The sequence below is a fragment of the Bufo bufo genome, chromosome 6, assembly GCF_905171765.1.
Source record: "Bufo bufo chromosome 6, aBufBuf1.1, whole genome shotgun sequence".
NCBI classification, from domain to species: Eukaryota; Metazoa; Chordata; class Amphibia; order Anura; family Bufonidae; genus Bufo; species Bufo bufo.
Genome location: NC_053394.1, coordinates 36,818,587 through 36,841,950, shown reverse-complemented (window position 1 = coordinate 36,841,950; position 23,364 = coordinate 36,818,587). Strand labels below are relative to the sequence as shown.

The 23,364-nt window shown below is 44.3% G+C and overlaps 1 protein-coding gene across 1 annotated transcript in view; it reads right to left on the bottom strand.

Moving 5' to 3' along the window:
• LOC121003103 (canalicular multispecific organic anion transporter 1-like) overlaps nucleotides 1–23,364 on the bottom strand; it is a 150,110-nt gene that overhangs the window by 74,925 nt on the left and 51,821 nt on the right. Inside the window, exons 8-15 of the mRNA XM_040434681.1 lie at nucleotides 22,793–22,962; nucleotides 12,089–12,266; nucleotides 11,626–11,880; nucleotides 6,660–6,725; nucleotides 6,430–6,567; nucleotides 5,822–5,968; nucleotides 4,548–4,632; nucleotides 2,980–3,046 (exon numbers count right to left, since the gene is read on the bottom strand). Of these exons, the coding sequence (XP_040290615.1) occupies nucleotides 2,980–3,046; nucleotides 4,548–4,632; nucleotides 5,822–5,968; nucleotides 6,430–6,567; nucleotides 6,660–6,725; nucleotides 11,626–11,880; nucleotides 12,089–12,266; nucleotides 22,793–22,962 (1,106 nt within the window). The remainder of the gene's footprint in view (nucleotides 1–2,979; nucleotides 3,047–4,547; nucleotides 4,633–5,821; nucleotides 5,969–6,429; nucleotides 6,568–6,659; nucleotides 6,726–11,625; nucleotides 11,881–12,088; nucleotides 12,267–22,792; nucleotides 22,963–23,364) is intronic.

Sequence of the window (23,364 nt, the reverse complement as noted above, 5' to 3'; positions counted from 1 at the left end):
AAAGACTGTGTGTCAAATGTACGCCAGAGCACATCATACTCGATGATAGGAAAGCATTTATCTTTTGGGATGACAACATTGGTAACACAGTGAAGTAACCACAAAAGACAATGAGTTAGCAGCCACAATGGAAGACAAGGAATTCTTGAGAACCATGAATAAAGAGTTCTATCAAGATGATTCTAACAGCTGGGTGGCGCCGCTACCATTCCGCACTCCAAGGAAGAGAATTCCAAATAATAGACAACACGCAGATTCACGGTTCATCTCTTTAGAGCACAACCTGAACCGGAAACCGGAGATGAAGAAACATTTTGTCGACTTTATGCAGAAGGTTTTTGAGAGAGATCATGCTGAACCTGCACCCCTTGTTATACAAGGAGAAGAATGCTGGTACCTACCGTGTTTTGGTGTCTATCATCCTCGTAAGCCTGACCAGATTAGAGTGATCTTTGACTCAAGCACTCGCTATGAAGGCGTTTCTCTCAATGACAATCCTCTCTCTGGACCCAATCTGAACAACAACCTCTTGGGAGTCCTACTTCACTTTAGACAAGAGCCAATTGCCATTATGGCCGACATTCAACAAATGTTTCATTGTTTCATCGTCCATGAAGATAACAGAAACTTCGTCAGGTTCCGATGGTATCGCAATAATGATGTCAACAACGAGGTCATAGACTATCGGATGAAAGTTCACGTGTTCGGCAATAGCCCTTCCCCCACAGTTGCCATTTATGGACTGGGAAAAACTGCCCAAGAAGGCGAACAGGAGTTCGGGACGGATGCACGTCAGTTTGTGGAAAGGAACTTCTACGTGGATGACGGTCTTAAGTCCCTACCTATGGAAGAAGAGGCCATTGACCTTCTCACCAGAACCCAGAACATGCTCGCCACTGCCAACCTCAGACTACACAAAATCATCTCCAACAGCAATAAGGTAATGGAAGCTTTTCCTTCCGATGATCATGCTGTCAGTGCCAAGGAATTCCAACCAGAGTCTGACCTTTCCCTAACACAACGCAGCCTTGGATTGCTGTGGGATGTTAAGCAACACATGTTCACATTTCAAACATCAGCTTGCGACAAGCCCTTCACAAAAAGAGGAGTACTGTCTGCAGTGAACAGTATCTACGACCCTTTGGGATTCATAGCACCCTTCAGGGTAAGATATTACTCAGACAACTCACTACAGAGAACACTGACTGGCATACCCCTTTACCCAAGGAGAAACAACAAAGGTGGGAATCCTGGAAGCAGTCCCTCCAGGCATTGGAACAGTTTAAGATACCACACTCTTACACTCCTGCGTCCTTGAAGAATGCCACCAGACTAGAGATCCATGTCTTTTCGGATGCATCCATGGAAGCCATAGCTGCTGTAGCTCATCTCCGAGCTGTACACTCTAACGGTGGAATTAGGAGTAGGATTCGTCATGGGCAAAACCAAGCCAACTCCAAAGCCTGCACATACCATCCCAAGGCTTGAACTATGTGAAGCCATGTTAGCTGTTGAAATTGCTGAGCTTATAGAGCTGAGCTTATAGACCTTGACATTGAATCCTTTGACTTTTACACAGATAGCAAAATCGTGCTAGGATACATACATAATCAAACAAGACAATTCCATGTGTATGTCGGCAATCGAGTGGAATGCATCAGGAAATTCTCCACGCCAGAGCAATGGCACTATGTACCCACCGACCTTAACCCTGCCGACTTAGGCAGTCGTGCAGTGCCTGCTGCTACATTTCTGGATATATCATTGATATCCCCACCAGTACTCTTGAATGAAGAATTCTTCTCAAGGCCTGTCGAGTCTATCTTTGAACTTGTCCAGCCGGACTCTGATAAGGAAATCAAGACCATTGCAGTTACACTTAACACCTCTGTGGAAGCAAGGGTAAAACTGAAATCTGGTCGATTTGAGCGGTTTTCTAAGTGGTCTTCGGCTGTAGGAGCGACTGCACGTCTTATTCACATTGCTCATCCATTCGCAAACAAGGATGACACAAATCAAGAGTGTCGTAAGTGGCACATTTGTAAAGAACTCCTCACACCAGGTTGATACAAAGGGAGGTAAGAAGGACTGGTGCTGTTGCTGCCTTCCCCGCTGAAGACAGACCTTCAAGGCAACCTATTAAAGGGAAGTAAGAAGCACTGGTGCTGTTGCTGCCTTCCCCTCTGAAGATGGACTCAAGAAACTATCTACTTCCTACCGTTCCACACTTCAAGAGCTTTTCTACAAGTATTGAAGTAATGTTTTCTTGTTTATGTTCCTTTTGTACTTTTGTTGCAGGTGTTCCAGTAGAAAAACATCTATATTTCATGGACTTGAACAAGGTTATTATTGTTATAAATGTTATTAGAGATCATAGATTTCGACGGGGAGTATCATGTTACACATGCATGGTTTGCCTTTTCATTATGTGTGTCCCTTCTCTCTTCCCCTAGCTTCTGCTCTCTCTCTTGTCTCCTCCCCTCTTCTTCATTCTGGCTTCACCCCTCATCTCAGCTACTTGCTCTGTTAGCTGCTCACAGCATGATTTTTTGACCTATCCATTTGTTCATCGGTGTATGATCTGCACAGTTTGGAATAAACTTCTTCACGATCTACAAGGTGTCCTTTGGATTGAGTCACTGTCAGCCAATTCACCTAAGATTGTTGGTTACCGCTATCTCAGCAGAACTGTAAGTTACAGAGATCACACTTTCAATGCTTAGACTGGAGAGGCAGAACAACTACACTTAGATGTCAAGAACCTGGTGTCCACCAACATAGAGCAATCAGTAGATGAATGTAGAAATACAGGCGATAGGTGTCACTATCTTACTACCTTGGGTTCTTATCTTGGTACCACGTGCTGTATTATTGTGCTACTACTACTATTATTATTTTGGTTTGTGGCAACATAAAAGTGCCTCCATTATTTTGCTTCTGCTGCAATACACATCAGGGCAACATGCAATATCGCCTTACTTCTTCACTGCTGGAGATGTGCCCGGCTCCCAGGTAAAAGAGGCATCAGAAAACTGGATAGCAGCATCTGTGAATGATAAGGTACGTCTCACATCATGAACCAAAACACTATAAAACCTAGAAAGTCTTAGACTGGAAAACTGTTGTACCTACAATAGATGCAATTGCTATGTGGCTTGTGGTTCGAGGGGGGCAGAAAGCTGAGCTTCTCCTAGTTCCCGACACAGGGTCACATTATTTTCCTGCAGCTGCCACTCAGGGGAGTCAAAGCATAGAGATTTTTACAGCTTCCTCTAAGTTCACTAGTAGCTGTACAAATACATGCAGAGAGCTCCCCCTAGAGGTGGCTGCAGGCCACCAGAGTCTTAGTATGTACCATACAAAGTAAAGCAGGGGGTTTGGAGCTGTATGGAGTAGATTTATCAATTTAGTTAAGAAGCCAGTTCTATTCCATAAATACATAAAAAAATATGGTATTCAGAAGTATCTGCGCCACTTTTTTCAACATACAAACGAGGGTAAAGTGAGCTCTGGGGCACATCAGATATCACAGGGCCCCATAGCAAAACTTAGTAAAAGCACCCTGTTGATATTTCTAAATTTACAATTTTTTTTTAACTTGTGTATTAGGCAGAGTGCTGGTTCTCCTTAAGGAGACCAGCTATGTATGAAAACTTACTGGTAGTGCTCTATGGCATGGAAGTTATTGGCAATGCTCCATGGGAAAAGAATCTGCAAAGAGGTATTTCCCAAGGAAGAGAACCATCTCTTGTGGAAATGGCTCAATATGAGTCAAAATCCAACTTTTGAACAAACTTCCAGTAAATCTCTATACATAGCTGGTCTCTTTAAGGAGACCCAGGAGGCCATCTAAGCTGCAATCAAGGCATCACACCAAGCCGGAATTTGACTCCTAGAAAGCCACTTCCACAAGGTGGCGCTAGCAAGATGGTTTTCTTTCCTTGGGAGATATCTCTTTGCATATTCTTTTCCCATGGAGCCTCATAAATGTTGTTCTTGGGCCAACCCCTTCAAGCTCGTTTCACTATTGGGCTCTATGATTTCTATGTACAACCCTGCTGCAAAATAAATACTGGACTATAGTAGTCACATCTTCTGGCAATTCATAAGACCAATGTAGTGGGAATTTAGGAAGAGGAGATTAATTTCCCCCTTACTCCCGTTTTTTTTTTTTTGTCATAAAACAGTCGCAAACTTGGGGTCTGCGACTAAATTTAGAGTTTTTATGCTGCCCTCGTCAGTTTCCAAGAAGGAGGCATGGCGAAGGCAGTAAATGGGTGGGGCCATCAGCCTCAGCATATTTATTATCATTTATGTTGGAAACTGACAAACGATGACTGAAATCTACGTCAGCTACGAGCTGGCATAGATTTCAATCAGGCACACGGACTGCACGTTGTCATGAATGCATCCTTTGGCGGTGAAGGGCATATAAAGACCGGAGTAGAACACATTGTTCTTGATAAATCAGGATTTGCAACCACTGGGCTACCACTTTATGCTCCAAATGTATGAATATGGATGAGACTTTGATGTTTAGTTCTTACCAACAGTGGGATCATTGCTTATGGCAGAGTTATCCAAGTCATCCCCTCCCAAGTATTTCTCCAGGCGGGCAGAGGATACGTTTGTCTGGAAATTAGAAATAGTCATTAGAAGACTGTTATATACACAGTGGTTACACACAGTACAACTATAGTTACGTTCTTAGTAAAGTTAAAAAATGACCATTTCAGCAGTGCCCAAGAGCCCCTGCCCAGGAAGTGCCCCTAGCCCCTCAGTAAAGACAAGTTGTGCAGAGGATCCAGACATAACTTTTACGGTCTTCCCCACCCTGGTCATGCGTGTATTCTGCACATCTGGCATCCATGTTGCAGCCGCAACACATAGGTGCATTTTCAATACGACAATAGGTCTCTATGTCAATGTGCAACGGGTGCCTCCCCCTAGGGCCCTCTATATAACACGCGCGTCCCAGGTGTAGGAAATGCAGAGTGGTATAGTGCGGCCTAAAATGTCTCTTTATCCATGTCACGGTGCTCCTACCTGGACATGGCTGGTAAACTAAACTGTGCTATATCTTTTTCTCTCTGACTGTGCTGTACTGACAGGCTGGCTCTATAACTCAGCTTCTTCTGTATGCTGCACTTCACTTTGTAGTCTGACTCTAGGTTATGACAGGGAACTTTCCTCCTGGCTCCTGAGGCTTCAAGCTTTGGCCTCCATGGCCAGCAGAGCTTAGGGTGCTCTGGCTGGCGTGGGCACGTCCAGCAGAGACGTACCCCTGCACAGCTTTCCCCAAGCAGGAGGTAAGCTAGACTAACTAGAACTTCTGCCCCACCCTTCCTGCAGGAAGTAGGGCTAGCCCACCCTCACTACAGAGGGGGGTTAAAATGGAATGGAAAGTTCCACTTTATCTAAGTATAGCTCTGCCGTGTAGCTGCCACCTGCTGGTGAACCAAGCACATTACGTTATAAACCGTTACATAACATTAGGAATGCACAGTGTGGAGGACCTGGAATAAATGCATAAGATGACATGAGGTTAGACCAACAAAGACAGTAGCCAGGTGCAGAAGTGGTAACACCACTTTGGGTTGTTACAAATCTGGGACACAGACCCGACACCTAATGGTCTCCAGGGCCATGAGAAATGGAGCAGAATAGTGCACGCCCTGAATTTCTACGCAAGGATCCTCGGAAGGAGGTATGGATGGCACCACGATGGGTCCGTGTGCAGCCTGCGTCCACACATATGTACATAAAATTTGTGTGAATAAAACCTATAACGATAGATGTATATAGAAGCTCTTTTACTTACCTGCACCATGGTAGATATAAGCATAGGCAACATGGAGAGGGGGAAGCGGAGGATGTTAAACAGGGAGATGGATGTAAAGGCTCTCTCTGCATTCAGTATATTTTTTGGATCAACCACGACGTAAACAGCAAAACTGGCCACCGACACCTGCAAAAATGAGAAACAGTATCATAGTAGTTTAGGCAGATTTCTAAAAACGGTGTAAAATGAAGACTGTCTTTGTTGTGCACAGCAACCAATCAAAGATCAGCTTTCATTTCTTAAACTGCCCTGGTAAAATAAAAGCTGTACTGTGATTGGTTGCTATGGGAGACAAGCCTGTAACTTCAAAGAGGCCTATGTGGGAAATGGCACAGTTGTCTATAGCAACCTGTCGGATAACATTTTATTTCTCAAGTTACCGACAATAAAAGAAAAGATTATGAGCCTCATTTAGAACTGTCTAATAGGAAGACTGTCTTAGTTGCCAATAGCAACCAATCAGGGCTCACTTTTGACTTTTTTCAGAACACTTTAAGAAATGAGTTTTCCTATTAGACAGTTCTGATAAATGGGGCCCTATGTGACTATAACATAAGATATGTGACAGGGTATTAACTGATTCTTACCAAAAACGGGGCACAGGTGAATATGAACATGGAGACTGAGAATAGATAGGCGAAGCGTAACATGTCCTTCAGCTCCTTCTCACGAATTTCCTGCACCTGTTTCTCAAATGAAGGCTCCCAGGCGTACAACTTCAAGATCTAGAACAAAACACATGACGTAGAGGAAATATGGCGGCGAACATTCATAAAGCAGCTAAATACATCACAAGCCGAGTAATAACAACCCTCACCTTTATGCCGTTCAGAATTTCATTCATTATTTTCAGCCGTTTATCTTTGTTTTTCATGTTTTTCATCTGCAGAACACAAGAGTAGATTGGACTTTATGTGTATGTGCCATAGAGGCAGCCATAGAACAGAATAGTGGTCCCCTCCTCCATGTAAGAACAGGCGCAGGACTCGCCCTCCCTCTAGGTCATTATCGCCTACTTTCAGATGTATGTCCTGCCCCTTAAAGGTATAGATCGTATCCTCAAACTATTGCCCTTGGACAAAAAACTATAGTGCCCCCAACAGTACCAGTCATGTTTCCCCCATAAAGGTGAAAGCCACAGTACCCCACAAAGTGCTTCCATAACAGTAGCAGCCACAGTTCCCCCATAACACTAACAGCCATGGTGCTCCTATACCACAGAGTCACTGTTCCCCTCTTAAAGGGTTTGTCCAGGATAAGAAAAACAAGGCTTACTAAGAGCACCACACCTGTCCATAGGTTGTGTCTGGTACTGCAGCAGAGCTAAACTGAAGTGAGTGGTGCAATACCCAGTGCAATCTGTAGACAGGTGTGGCGCTGACTTTGGAAGAAAGCAGCTGTGCTTTTCCTATGCTAGACAACTCCTTTAACAGCGACAGCCACAGAGTCCCAATAACATTAACAGCCATTATGCCCACATAATAGTGACCAACAGAGTGCCCACAACTAGTGGCAGCCACAGAGTCTCATAGCAGAGACAGCCATGGTGCCCCTGCAGTGTCCCGCTCAAGAGTCACGGTACTCCGCAAAGTGCAAAATAATGTATTTCTGTGTATTATATGTGTTTACTGGATTTTGTTCACATTCGTATGGCGTGTAAAAAAGATAGAACATGTCCTATTCTTTTCCTGCAGACCAGAACAGGCATGGTTACAATGGATGCGCAAAAAAAAAGATAAAAACCCAGATGCAACACAGGAGTCATCTGCATTTTTTGCGGATACGCAGTTGTGTTAAATGCACCCTTAGGCTCTATAGTGAGAGGAGCACATGTTTCTGACTCATGACCCAGCCTGGACCCAAATCCATCCACAGCTGGGCCAGAGACAAAGACTACACAAGCAGGCCAGATGTAACAGAGGTGTAGAGAAAGCCCAGTAGAGATAACCTGTCTAAGAACTGTATAGCGTCCATATTCAGGAGCGCGATGCCTGAGCATACCAAATAACAGTTTGGCCCACTATCAGAAATACCCACATCCCAAGGTGGATTCTGTGGACATGTACTGCAAGTACAGCAACCTGTTCAAAAAAGGAGCAGAGTTTTTGTCTGCCAATTAGAGGGAAAAGCCCTGTAGTTGCATCGCATTACCTAAAGTGTACACCCCATGCCTGGATATCAAAGTCAGCTAGAGAAGCAGAGTAAGGAAGACTACTTTAAAGGGGTTATCCAAGACTAAACTTTATTTTTTTAACAGACATCTTCAGAGTGGCTGGACCCGTGGCGGGGTTCATACTTACCTGGTGCCTGCCACTGGATTCCGGCTGCATCGCTCCACTGCCACATCCGAAGGTCTGAGGTCTCTGGGAATCAATATGCTGTAGATGGGCGGTGACCTGTCAACTGTGTGGCAAGTGACCCAATGATGTATCACATAGGTGACAGGTCTTTGCTGCGGCCAGTGATTGGCTGCAGCAGTCACATGATGCCCATCAACAGGATGTTGATTCCCAGAGATCCGGAACTTGATGAGGTGGCAGTGGAGCGATGCAGCCAGAATCCAGTGGCGGGGATCAGGTAACTATGAACCCCACTGCAGGTCCAGTAAATCTGAAGAGGCCTGTTAAAAAAAAATATATATATATGTAGTCTTGGATAAACCTTTTAAAGAGACACTCGTGTCATTGGGGGACACAGAAGACCATTCGAATAGCGGTTGCCAGTAGGAGGCGACACTAAACAAAAAAAGTGTTAGCTCCTTCTCTCAGCTATACCCCTCCTGCAGACACTAAGCTAATCAGTTTTAGCTTAGTGTCCGTAAGAGGCAGACATGTTTTCCTGCGGGTCTGCCAAAGATTTTTTCTTTTTCTGATCGGACTACAGGCGGCGTCCAACCACCTGTTTCCCTCACACTTGAGGGGGGAGACCAGTGGGTCCTCAAGCCCGCTGATCGTTCCCCACCTCTGGAAGACAAGGAGGAACAGTGGATCTCAAATCCTCTGTAACCCAAAAGCTACAGTGTCACCTTATCTGCTATTTCCAGAAGTCCCCCCTGTTACCAGTGTAGCCACCCTCCCCAAGGGGCAACAAACTGAGAAAGGCGACACTGCTGGAATCGGGGTGGACAGAAACCGTCTAGGTAAGTATTACCTACCTTTCCCTGCTGGACCCCGGGTTAACCTTCCTCTCTCTACTGGGTTCTAGGGGTTAACCTTCTGCTGGGTCCCCTTTTTTTTCCCCTTAAAACCTTGCCCTCTCAGTCCCTCGGTCACCAGCCCCTCACCTTCCTCCAGGCCGTTACTCCAGCGCTCACAGGCCTCCTTGGCCCACTGAGCTCCGCCCCCAACCTACCTAACCCCTTCCTTGCCTCAGTGCTTCTGTGACTGGGAGAAAAATAATTACCTATTACTCTTAAAAGGGTTGATGGGATCGGGCTGTATGTAATTCCCACAGCTATTATTATTAACCCTTGGAGCTCCGCTCCTATTTTGGGCTTCGTTTCCATCGCCTTATAGTAGTGTGTGACCAGCTTGTTATCTTAGTGCTTGTAGTGCCCCACGTTCAGACTTACACGGTGTCCTCTCTACAGCTACAGCGGAGCCAGTGGCGCAATAGATAGGCAGCATGCTACTGCTAGCTACTTACGACTAGGATACTGTATAACCCCTAGCATTACCCCCTTCCATAGGCGGAGTAAATCCACTTCCACTGGATACTGTACAGCTTGTAGTATTACCCTCCTTTCTTAGATGGAGTACTTGCATTACCACTGGATACTGTACAGCCTGTAGCATTACCCTCTTTTCTTAGGCGGAGTCTTTGCACTACCACTGCATCCTATCCATTCTGTATCATTGTTTTTTTTTTCATAGGCAGGGTTTTTGCACATGGGACCCTATACATCCGGTAGCAAGGCCTCTTATCATAGGCGGAGTATTTACTTCACCATTGGATACTGTACAGCCTGTCACATTATTCTCCTTTTATAGATGGAGTACTAGAAATATCACTGGATACTGTAGGTCCTGTACCATTGCCCTCCTTCCTAAGCAGAGTATTGGTACTACCACTGGATCATATATTCCCGGTAGCATTGCCCTCCTTCCATAGTAGGTGTACATGGTTGCTTGTCCCCTCCTGGGCTTGCATTGCCTTAACCCCAAGCTAAGAGAGCTTGAAGCCAGGAAGAAGTTCCTAGGATTAAAGTAAGAGACAGACCACAGACAGCTAAGTAAAATTCCAGCAGAAGAGGAAAAGTTCCTATTTAACTCAGCTATCATAGCAGAGCTGAGAAAGCTACAGCATAGCAGAGCTGAGATTGTTGCAGATGTGTTTGCCTGCCAAAGTTAAGCCAATACCTGCTCATGACCAAGATACCATTTGGAAACTAGATTATCGTTTATGCCAAGTAAAGCGGTGTTCAACGTTAATGCAAAGTCTGGACTCCGTTGATTTTACTTATTCATCACCCAAGTTCAACAACCCCACTTTTGCACTTGCTTCGGACTACACCATGTCTGGAATCCAAGGATATCCATGTAGGAGCACCATGACACATGCTTACAACACCTTCAGAGAGTGTAGGCCACTCTACACCACCCTGGAAATCCTATATCTAGGTACCCACACTACCATCTACAAAGGGGACTCCATGACCTTGTTGCTTAACTGCAACTGGCGTCACGACTACTTGCTCTATAAGGGTACTTTCACACTGGCGTTTTTTCTTTTCCGGCATAGAGTTCTGTCTTTTCCTGGCTGCTCCTACTGCTTTCGTACAAACTGATTAGCTCAGTGTCTGCAGGAGGGGTATAGCTGAGAGGAGAAGCTAACCAATTTTTTTGCTTAGTGTCGCCTCCTAGCGGCAACAGCTATACCCATGGTCTTGTGTGTCCCCCAATGAACTAAGTGAGAAAAGGATTTTTCAGGTACTGCAAGACAAAAATCCTACTTTTCAACTACCAGTGCAGCCATGAAACCTGTAACATCTTTGAACAGTGCATCCGGTGTAGCAAAAGCCAATCCATTACATGATAACAACTGTCCTGATCTGTTTGCATTTGAATTCTTCAGTAAAGAACTGTTCTGCTGCACAACTGCATCATCATTGCTCCCTGCACCCCTAGTACACTGCAAAGTGTTGGGATCATGACAACTAGGACCCTGCCATGCACCTCAAAACATGCAACACCAAGGGAGGAGAACCCTAGAACCAAAGAGTGCCACGAAGGGAAGAAAGGTGCACCCTTCCACATCACTGCATGAGGCCAGGAGACATCAGAACCGCGAGTACTAGAACTCCCATCTGGCCATCCACACTTAAGCATGCTACACTTCATTACATTGTGCAAAACAAGTGGCAGCCACAAAAGTCCCATGAAAGTAATAGTCATGGTGTGCCTATACCAGTGTCATCTACAGTTTCACCCATAAAAGTGACAGCCATAGTGTTTCCTTTAATGTTTCAGCTACAGTGCCCCCTTTAAAGTGTGAAGTGTAAAATACAGCACCCCTTCTTATTGTCGGCAGCAGGAACAATCTCCAGCTGCCATAAAAAAAAAAAAATCTAATAATTGGGCTAATCTGGAAGAAAAATTTGAAGTCTGAAAGCTCTGTCCTTTTTTCAAAAGTCTCCTGAACTTGGCAGGAGTGTGGGCATGTGTGTCATGGTACTGCAATATTAGCAAACAATGGACTATGCCAACTTGAAGGTCATGAAGTCCTCCAACATGACATCAGTTTGAGCAAATTGGTGCATGTCCAGTAGATGCTGACAGCCTTACCTGGAATGTCTTTGATTTAGTAGCTAGGACTGCGTTGATTGGTATCAAAAGAATCATCACTCCAAGTCCTGCCATGACTGACGGTCCCAGCTCTGCCCAGAGGAATACCACAGAAACCACCATCTGCAGAGGTGAGGACCAAAGGAGATGAATGTAGTTCGTCAGATCCATGAATTTCTGTGCATCTGCAGACATCAGGTTCACGGTTTCTCCTACTGTTGACTCCTTCCGGATGGCATTTGAGACAGTCAGAGCCTAGAGGGATAGAGAAGACCACGGGTCAATGACAGATCTATTCTTTTGTTTTAAAAAGGCACCATAGATTTTGAAGAAGTTTTTTAATCCTGATCTTCCTGATTCAGCGACAGACACAATTGTTGCCTGTAGGGAAACCCTGAAGTTATATTGCAATAGCCTTACAAGCCCATGTAGACCTTGTAGACCATTCATCATGTATACTCACTTTTTTGTACACGGCAGCGGTTAGTGTTGTACGGACTCTCATTCCCATGACGAAGCAGCCCTGGAAATACTGCTGCAGGCAGAGTGACTGGATTAAAGCTGTTACCAGCAGCAAGGCCGCATAAAAAAATCCCTTCCATAGATACTCCTCAGGGTTGGATGTGAATGAAACCATCGCTCTGCAAATCAGCAACAGGACACATTACAATACATTAAAATACCGTAACATCAAATAGCATTTGCCCTGAAAAAAAAAAAAAAAAACAACTTAGATGGAACTACCGTGTCTGAAACCAACAACCAAAGACTGTAACCACTGAGCTATAGGGTTCAATGTTAGTAAATGGAAGATTTTCTATGGCTAAAAACGTCAGTAGTATTTTTCCCAGGTATAATGTACAATGTATTGGTATCTGCAGATACATCTCGATATATAACCAGGACCTTGTATGGTAGATTATTATATATATATATATATATATATATATATATACATACACACACACACACACATACACATACCAGGACTTTTTATATCTTTTTAGCAACTGCAAGAAATTTAAAGGTTCATTATCAAAGGAGAACAATTAAAATAATGGAAGCACCATCTCCATCAAATGACGGAAATGAATGTAAACTGATGGACTGCACTGACTATATGAAAGGTCGTAGCTATAGGGGAAGCAGTGGAAGCATCTGCTTTGGGGCCCAAACTCAGAAGGGGCCAGTCTGGGAGGAAGACTAAAAGATTTTATGGTCAGGGCCCATGAGCAATATTATAGAATGATATTTACAGAGACACTGTAGGAAACAGACAGAGCAGCTGCTGGGCCTGGTCTGAGAGAGCGATCTTTAAAGGGATATTCCCATCTTAGACAATGGGGGCATATCGCTAGGATATGCCCCCATTGTCTGATAGGTGCGTGTCCCACTGCTGGGACCCGCACCTACAGTCAGGTCCATAAATATTGGGACATCGACACAATTCTAAGATTTTTGGCTCGATACACCACCACAATGGATTTGAAAAGAAACTAACTAGATTTGCTTTAACTGCAGACTGTCAGCTTTAATTTGAGGGTATTTACATCCAAATCAGGTGAACGGTGTAGGAATTACAACAGTTTGCATATGTGCCTCCCACTTGTTGAGGACCAAAAGTAATGGGACAATTGGCTTCTCAGCTGTTCCATGGCTAAGTGTGTGTCAGCAGATAAAAGGTCCAGAGTTCATTTCAAGTGTGCTATTTGCGTTTGGAATCTGTTGCTGTCAACTCTCAAGATGAGATCCAAAGAGCTGTCACTATCAGTGAAGCAAGCCATTATTAGGCTGAAAAAACACAACAAACCCATCAGAGAGATGGCAAAAACATTAGGCGTGGCCAAAAAAATCTGTTTGGAACATTCTTAAAAAGAAGGAACGCACCGGTGAGCTCAGCAACACCAAAAGACCCAGAAGACTACGGAAAACAACTGTGGTGGATGACCGAAGAATTCTTTCCCTGGTGAAGAAAACACCCTTCGCAACAGTTGGCCAGATCAAGAACACTCTCCAGGAGGTAGGTGTATGTGTGTCAAAGTCAACAATCAAGAGAAGACTTCACCAGAGTGAATACAGAGGGTTCACCACAAGATGTAAACCATTGGTGAGCCTCAAAAACAGGAAGGCCAGATTAGAGTTTGCCAAACGACATCTAAAAAAGCCTTCACAGTTCTGGAACAACATCCTATGGACAGATGAGACCAAGATCAACTTGTACCAGAGTGATGGGAAGAGAAGAGTATGGAGAAGGAAAGGAACTGCTCATGATCCTAAGCATACCACCTCATCAGTGAAGCACTGTGGTGGTAGTGTCATGGCGTGGGCATGTATGGCTGCCAATGGAACTGGTTCTCTTGTATTTATTGATGATGTGACTGCTGACAAAAGCAGTAGGATGAATTCTGAAGTGTTTCGGGCAATATTATCTGCTCATATTCAGCCAAATGCTTCAGAACTCATTGGACGGTGCTTCACAGTACAGATGGACAATGACCCAAAGCATACTGCAAAAGCAACCAAAGAATGTTTTAAGGGAAAGAAGTGGAATGTTATGCAATGGCCAAGTCAATCACAAGCAGAAACTGAAGACAGTTGCAGTAGAGGCCTGGCAGAGCATCACCAGGGATGAAACCCAGCTTCTGGTGATGTCTATGCGTTCCAGACTTCAGTCTGTAATTGACTACAAAGGATTTGCATCCAAGTATTAAAGAGTGAAAGTTTGATTTAGGATTATTGTTTTGTCCCATTACTTTTGGTCCCTTAACAAGTGGGAGGCACAAATGGAAACTGTTGTAATTCCTGCACCGTTCACCTGACAGTCTGCAGATAAAGCACATCTTGTTCGTTTAATTTCAAATCCATCGTGGTGGTGTATAGAGCCAAAAATGTTAGAATTGTGTCCGTGTCCCAATATTTATGGACCTGACTGTATATCGAGAACGGAGCGGGGAGCGCTGTGGCTGGAAGACCCCAGATTTCACGGGGTCCGTCCACCACCAAGCGCTAATCCTCGCCTCTCCCATAGAAGTGAATGGGAGCGTGCCGCGCATGCGCGGCCCATGCTCCCATTCACTTCTATGGGGCATACGGCAATAGCCGAGCCAGCGCTCTGCTATTTTCGGCGGCCCCATAGAAATTTATGGAGGGCGGCTGCACATGCGCAGTGCGCTCTTCCTTCACTTTCGGGGCTCCGTTCTCGATATAGGTGCGGGTCCAGCGGTGGGACACGCACCTTTGAGACAATGGGGGCATATCCTAGCGATATGACCCCATTGTCTGAGATGAGAAAACCCCTTTAATAGCCGCAGAAGTGGGGGTTGCAAGGGAGGAGGGGGCAGAAAAGAAGTTGCAGGGAGGAGCATTCAAAAATTTGCTGTGGAGCCAAGTCATTTCTAGTTATGCAACTGACTATAAGGCCTCATGCACACAAATGTATCTGTTTTGTAGTCCACAAACCCCAGATACCGTCCATGTGCTGTCCGCATCTGTATGTCCGGTCAGCAAATTACAGAACATGTCCTATTCTGGTCCGTAAAATGGGCCCACAAAAAGAATAAGTATGGCACACAGATGGCCGTAGGTTCGATATCCGGCAGAGACAACTTTGAAATACAGACTTAATAAATGTTAAAATACACAACATGGAAAAATAATTTATTTAGATTCCAGTACATTGTATATGTGAATATATAATACATGGGAAAAAATACACAGGAGTGTCTCCAACTGGGAAAAAAATATGTTACAAGACCTGTGGCTTGGCCGTTCCAATGGTGCTAGGATACCCGCTACGCTCGATTGCCTGCTCCTGTCTTGACGTGGCAGGAAATAGCTGTGAAAGTGGCCAATCACTGGCAGTAATTATGACCTGCCTCAGCCAGTGAGTCACAGCAATTTACTGCTATGTCAAGACAGAAGCAGGTGGTGGAGACCAACCAGTCCTTGGCTCCGTCAAAAACGGCAGCGGTGGGGGAATCAGTGAGGCGAATATAAGCGCTTTTCTTTATTTATTTTTTTATACCATTTGCTGCCAGGGGAACTCTTTGGTTTGGTTGGAATACCCCTTTAAAATGCCCTGCATTTACTGTCACAAATGTTGAAGCTTGTATAGGTGGCTTTGATAGGGCTGTACTGTAGACGCACCTCCTCAAATTTTAAATCTTTTAAATCTGATGCTACTAATTTAGTGTAACTTAATTTTTATGGAGAAAAGAATGCATAGCTAATGCTTAAAAGGATGTTCCGCTTTAAGGGATATACCATAAATGTTCGACAGGTGCAGGTCCAACCTCTAGGGGAGGACCCTCTCCTATGTCAAGCAATTTTCTGAAGTCCCACACAGTAAATGGAGAGGATACCATGCATGCACAGTATGCTATTTTAAGGGGTTCTCCGGGAACTCAGAAAATGAAAATACTTTAATATTACTTTATTATAAATATATTTCCAAATACCTTTAGTCATGTATAATGTCTTGTTTTGTCTGGGGAGAAATCATTAGGAGAAATAAAATGGCCGCCATCCTATTAGTGCACACAAAACCTATCCTAATGACACAGGAAGACAAGTTACTTCACAATACTGAGCCAAAGAGCTGCCTCATCCTCCTCTCCTACTTGTCAGGGATTGTCATCCTGAATACATTTTAATATGATCTTCAGCTGAATCTCTGTACTTCAAGTCTCCTCATGAACTCCATTCCTACAGAGAGGACGGACAGGACAGACTGTGGTAATGGAGACTACATACAAGAGCTGCTGCTCATCAGCCATATCCCCACCTCCTCTCTGTACTTCATGTCTCCTCATGATCTCCATTTCTACAGAGATTCATCTTTTCAGTTGTGGTCCGGATCGTAATCCCTGACAAGAAGAGCACAGAGAAGGATGAGGCAGCTCTTTGGCTCAGTGTTGTGAAGTAACACGTCCTCCTCTGCGATTAGGACAGGTTGTGTTTGAACTAATGGAAGAGCAGCCATTTTATTTCTCCTAATGATTGCTCCCCAGACAAAATGAGCCATTATAACTAATGAAAGTTATTTGGGAATATATTTATAATAAAGTAATGATTAAGTATTCAGTAATTTTATTTTCAAAATGTATTAATTCCCAGAGAACCCCTTTAAGATACAGTAGTAGTGGTTCCATACCAAGCTCATTACATAAATACTAGCTGATTTCAGGGTCTCTCAAAATGATGTGAGGGGACAATTTAGGAAACTGAAGATAGGCAAAGCAGCAGGGCCAGACGGACTCAGTCCGCGTGTCCTTAAAGGGTTTCTATCACTTCGTATCATATATTTAGGTGTCAGACACTAGCGATCCGCTAGTGTCTGCTCTAACAAACCATCCTGATAGGTTTTGGGGCAGCCGTTTTGCTAAAATAACAACTTATATCTATATGCTAATGAGCCTCTAGGTGCTATGGGGGCGTCATTAGCACCTAGAGGCTCCGTCTACCTTCATAAACTGTCGCCGCCCAGCGCGTCCCTCCAGCCCGCCCATCTCCTGCTGAATGCGATCCTCTCCGTGCGCGTCTCTGTTCTGCGCATGCGCAGTGAATGTCTGACCGCTTCCCTGCTCAGACATCTCCACTGCGCCGATGACATCATAGTGCTCCGAGGAACAGGCGCAGTGGAGATGTCTGAGCAGGGAAGCGGTCAGATGCGATCCTCTCCGTGCGCGTCTCTGTTCTGCGCATGCGCAGTGAATGTCTGACCGCTTCCCTGCTCAGACATCTCCACTGCGCCTGCGCCGATGACATCATAGTGCTCCGAGGAACAGGCGCAGTGGAGATGTCTGAGCAGGGAAGCGGTCAGACATTCACTGCGCATGCGCAGAACAGAGACGCGCACGGAGAGGATCGCATTCAGCAGGAGATGGGCGGGCTGGAGGGACGCGCTGGGCGGCGACAGTTTATGAAGGTAGATGGAGCCTCTAGGTGCTAATGACGCCCCCATAGCACCTAGAGGCTCATTAGCATATAGATATAAGTTATTATTTTATCAAAACGGCTGCCCCAAAACTTATCATATTAGGATGGTTTGTTAGAGCAGACACTAGCGGATCGCTAGTGTCTGACACCTAAATATATGATACGAAGTGATAGAAACCCTTTAACCCCTTGAGGACCCTGGGATTTTCCTTTTTTGCATTTTCGTTTTTCACTCCCCACTTTCCCATAGCCCTAACGTTTTATTTTTCCATTCACATAGCCTTATGAGGGCTTATTTTTTGCGGGACAAGTTGTACTTTCTAATGGCACCATTTACGATTGCATACCATGTAGTAGGAAGCAAATTCTTTTTTTCCAAATGGGGTAGAATTGGGAAGAAACGCAATTCTGATAAAGGTTTTTATTTTTTATTTCTTTCACACTGTACACTATGTGGTAAAATTGACCTGTTATCTTCATTCTCCAGGTCAGTACGCTTACAACGATATCACACGTCTATAATTTTTCCTGCGTTTTAATACTGAAAAAAAATTAGGGGAAAAAAAATATATATTCTAATTTATAACCATATTCTGACCCCTATAACTGTTTTGTAGTTGTGTGTACGGGGCTGTGTGAGGGTTCATTTTTTGCGGGACGATCTGTTCTTTTCAGTGATACCAATTTGAAGTATGTGCGCCTTTTTGATCACTTTTTATAAAAAAATTATTGGGTAGTTGAAGTGACAAAAAAATTGCAAATTGGCTGGTTCCAACCCCAACCCCCCACCCCCGTTACGCCATTTGCCGTATGCCATTAATATTGTTATATTTTAATTGTATTGGCATTTTCACACACGGCGATGCCCATGATGTTTATTTTTTTATTGGTTAAGTATTTTTATTTTAACGAAAGGGGGGGGGGATTTGAACTTTTAGGTTTTTTATTTTTTTATATTTGTAAAAACTTTTTTTTACCTTTTTTTTACGTCACCTTGGGTGACAATAACTGGCAATCATTAGATTGCTCATTGTGTTCATTGATGGCTATATAGCCATCATTGAACACTTTATTTTCAATATAACAATACAATGCAGTATTGGTATTTTCCTGAAATAGGCACCGAAGCCTGGTTGAGGCTTCGGGCTATTTCGGCAATGTAACAGGTTCCCCGATCTCAGTAGGGGAACGCTGTTACTGGAGCGGAAGCACGCGACTTCCGCTTCCGGACTGATCAGATGCCGTGGTCAGATGAAGGGTAAAATGTATGCAAACTATTCATTTCAATGGGTCCGTATGTCCGCATTTCCATTCCGCAAACAAGTAGTGCATCTCCTATTTTTGTCTTCAAATCACAGTCCGTAGCTCCATTCAAGTCAATGGGTCCACAGAAAATACAGACCACCACCGTATTTCATCCGTTTTTTTGCGGATCGGTGCTGTGGATTCTTAGGCCAGGCCCACAATAGCCATGTGCTTTCAGTTTGTAATTAAAGTTTTGAAGTGGCAGAGGTTAAAATTTGTAACTCTTTATTGCCTCATTCTTTCGTCTGTATGCGATCTGCAAAAAACAGAACACATACGGAAACCATACGGATATGTTTTGTGGCATAATGGAAGATATGGGGACTCAAAACAGAAAAAAAAAAAGACCCTTAGATACCGACTAACGGATCCGTGAAAAACGTATCGCAAAACAACAGTCGTGTGCATGAGCCCTAAATCAGATTTTTGCCACCTGCAAAAATTCTCGGATGACTCTGTGGTAGTCGGATGTATTAGGGGGGGCCGGGGTAAGGAGGAGTATAGGAAGTTGGTGTCGGATTTTGTGGAGTGGTGCCAAGCTAACTATCTACAACTAAACGTAAAGAAAACTAAGGGAGTTAGTGGCGAGTTATAGCAGGAGAAAGATCGAATATTTACCCGTCACTATTGAGGGTCAGGAAGTGGAGAAGAGAGTTGCAAATATTTGGTGGTCCACTTGGACAGCAAACTAAACTGGGTTTACAAAAGACTAGAGAGGGTTTACAAAAAGGGGGGAGCAGACTTCACTTCCTACAGAAACTAAGCTCGTTTAATGTGTGCATGAAAATGTTAGAAATGTTCTACCAGTCTGTTATGGCAAGTGCCATCTTTTTTGCAATCATATGCTGGGGAAGTACCAAGCTCATTACATAAATACAGCACCACAGGGACGTAGCTATAGGGGAAGCAGGGGAAGCGGCTGCTTTGGGGCCCTGACCCAGAAGGGGCCCATCCAGGAGGAGGAGGACTAAAAGATTTTGTCAGAGCCCCCTTAACAGTATTACACAATGAAATTATATACAGTGACAGTATAGACAGTGTAGAAAACGGACGGAACAGCTGCTGGGCCTGGTCTGAGAGAGCGATCTTTACTAGCCACAGGCATAAGGGCGGCATGAAAGGAAGGGGTTGCGAAAAAAATTACTGGGGGAGGGGGGCCCCATTCAAAAATTTGCTGTGGGGCACATTCATTTCTAGCTATGCCACTGCAGTACCAGAACCAAGCTCATTACATAAATACAGCACCAGAACCAAGCACGTTACATAAACACAAAAACCAAGCATGTATAGTGCAAAACTACAGCTCCCACTATGTCCTAAACAGGTGTAAAGGTATCCAGGTAGTTGTTGATTAACAAAAGAGGATGCTACCACCCATCATCCCACTGTAGACCATACAAGTGACTACAGCACTAATCAGATACAGTCAGTGACAGAATAATCATTGATATTTAGTGACCTCCAGAGTTCTTCTCCTTTTCTTTCCATCCAGTTCACACTACCGTAGTTGGCTTCTCCCAGCCATGACTCATCTCTGCAGAATTTGCCGCCCATATGTCTTAGACTCCTCACTTTACCAACTCTTCCAACGTACCATATTAACTAACACAAACTCCACTCAGTGCTACATGGTGTGCCCTGCATATAATGGCAGCATACACTCTGCCCCATATTTTGACCCCTAAAAATAATGCTCCATGCACACAGTGCCCTTAATGGTACTACCCTCAATAGATAGAGAAACAAAGTTTGTTCCCCATTCATAGTGCCACATGCTCCGTGCCCCCATTCATAGTGCCACATGCTCCGTGCCCCCATTCATAGTGCCACATAGTGCCCCCTTATACAATGCTACATGCTCTGTGCACACCCCTAAGGCCAGCCATGCATCCATACAACACAGATCCATTACATGGACATATGCATGTACCCTTACTAGACAGGTTTGGCATTTAGGGTACTAGAAATTAAGTAAAACACCCTGGAAGTCATATTGTCATCCAACATTTTTTGAAAATTTTATAACCTTGACAGAGGAGGACAACTGAACTTATATTGATTATTAGTGTCGTACAAATTATTATTGTTAGAATCACTCCAATGGAAGTAACTATAACAAGAAGGCTGCTGCAGATTTAAAGGGGTTTTCCAGGATTAGAAACACGGTCTTCTTATTTTCCCTGAAAAAATGCCTGCGCCATTCTAGTCCATGTGTTGTCCTGGGTATTGTAGCTTAGACCTATTTATTTGGCTGGGTCTGAGCTGCAGTCATTGGACAAAAGTGGTACTGGAACTATAAAAAAAAAAAGAATTAGACCCTTTTCCTTTATCCAGACACCCCCTATAAATGTCTGGCAGATTCCTCATCTGTCACGGATGTAGTAGGGGAGAACACCAAAAGACAACAAGAAGGAAGGGAAAAGACACTAGGCCTCACCGCTAGGGAAGGAAAAGGGTCACCACCTATAAAACCCTGCTCCTGGCCCTAACTCCTATCCATATGGGCACCTCTTGATGGTAGAGATGCCCATACACAGGAACCTAAAAAACCCTGGTGGCCCTCGGATGCCCTAATGGTAATGACAGGGCAGAGACAACCCGCTCCTTCCCTGGTGAAGGAACCAGCGTCTCGCTGAGGCCTAGTAAACAACAAAGGTGGGGGGGAATACAAAATACAACAAGCGGAACACTTAACTTCTGAGGCTGATGGATGATCAGGACTTCAGCTAGAACCACACTCCAGCTCTTCCAAAAACCAAATGAAGCTATCCAGAGCAAGGAGTGATGGGTAAAGTCAGACTAAATAGGGGGAGGTAAAGGTCCCATGATCCACACCTGAACAGGAGGTGTGGACATACAAGCAACACACAGACAAAGTGAAACCAAAACCAAAAGATGCTGTCAGATCACTAATGTGCAGATAATCTTTCAGACCTTATAAAACCTGTCACCGGTGTGACATTACCCCCCCTTCTACGGGTGACCTCCGGGCACCCAGGACCGACCTTATCAGGATGAGCTCTGTGGAATGCTCTCACCAGACGACTAGCATTAACATCGGTCGCTGGAACCCACATCCTCTCCTCTGGTCCGTACCCTCTCCAATGAACGAGATACTGGAGGGATCTCCGGAGAACTCGAGAGTCCACAATCCTGCTGATCTGAAATTCTAAATTGCCGTCCAACATGACAGGAGCAGGAGGCAAGGAGGACGGCTCAACAGGTTCAACACATTTCTTTAACAACGATTTATGAAAAACGTTATGGATTTTCAATGACTGAGGAAGTTCAAGACGGAAGGCTACAGGCTTAACAATGGCAGTGATCTTATATGGACCAATAAATCTTGGTCCCAACTTCCAAGAAGGTACCTTAAGTTTAATGTTTCTTGTAGACAACCACACAGAATCACCCACTCTCAGGTCCGGACCACTCATACGTTTCCTGTCAGCCGCACGCTTATACCTGTTGCCCATCTTTTCCAGGTTATTTTGGATTTTCCGCCAAAAAGACGACAAAGAAGAAGAAAATCATTCCTCCTCAGGAATGCCAGAATTATGAGCACCAGAAAATGTACCAAATGTACCCTTCAGATAAAATGGGACTAGGGTCATTAGACTCACCCCCCCCCCACCCCCCCAGGAAAGCTATCCAGAGCAAGAAGTGATGGGTAAAGTCAGACTAAATAGGAGGTAAAGGTCACATGATCCACACCTGAACAGGAGGTGTGGACATACAAGCAACACACAGACAAAGTGAAACCAAAACCAAAAGAGGCTGTCAGATCACTAATGTGCAGATAATCTTTCAGACCTTCTAAAACCTGTCACCGGTGTGACATCAGCACACACAAGCTGCAGTTTATGGTCGACGGCCCCTAATATAAAAACAGTGAAAGAGAAAAAAACAGGAAAACAAATCTTACTTCAAGATCTGGGGGCTGACGAACACTAAGAGGTCATGAACGAGTTTAAAGAAAGCTGATTGTAGGAGGATATTGACATTTGTTTTAATCAAGGTCTTATATAGCCAGGATTTGGGGAAATCTTTAGACGTTCCAGATACAGACTCTTTTTTCTTTTTCTTCGTTTTTTCCTAGAAAGGGACAAAGAAAAATTCTGATAATGAAGCAGGAAATAAAAGTTAAAAAGGAGGTTGATATGGTGGGTGGGGGTTTTGAGGGATGTACTGCTTCCATAGTTATGCATAGTTGCCAACAGTCCCAAATTTGCATGGAATGTCCCCAATTTTTAGAGACAGTCCTGGGAAATTCAGGCTTTCCCTGGTCAAAAATAGGTGGGGCTTGAATAGATCCTGTCCATAAGTGGACAGTCCTGCCAGGTTTGTGGGTATTCCTGGTGGCAGGGCTTAAATTACTCAAATATTTCAACAAGAATGTTGGTAAATATGGTTCTTTGATGGATGTGTATAGTTGTAGTACATGCTGTAGATCCCAATGAACATGAACACCTCTATAGACAAACAGTAGCCCACACA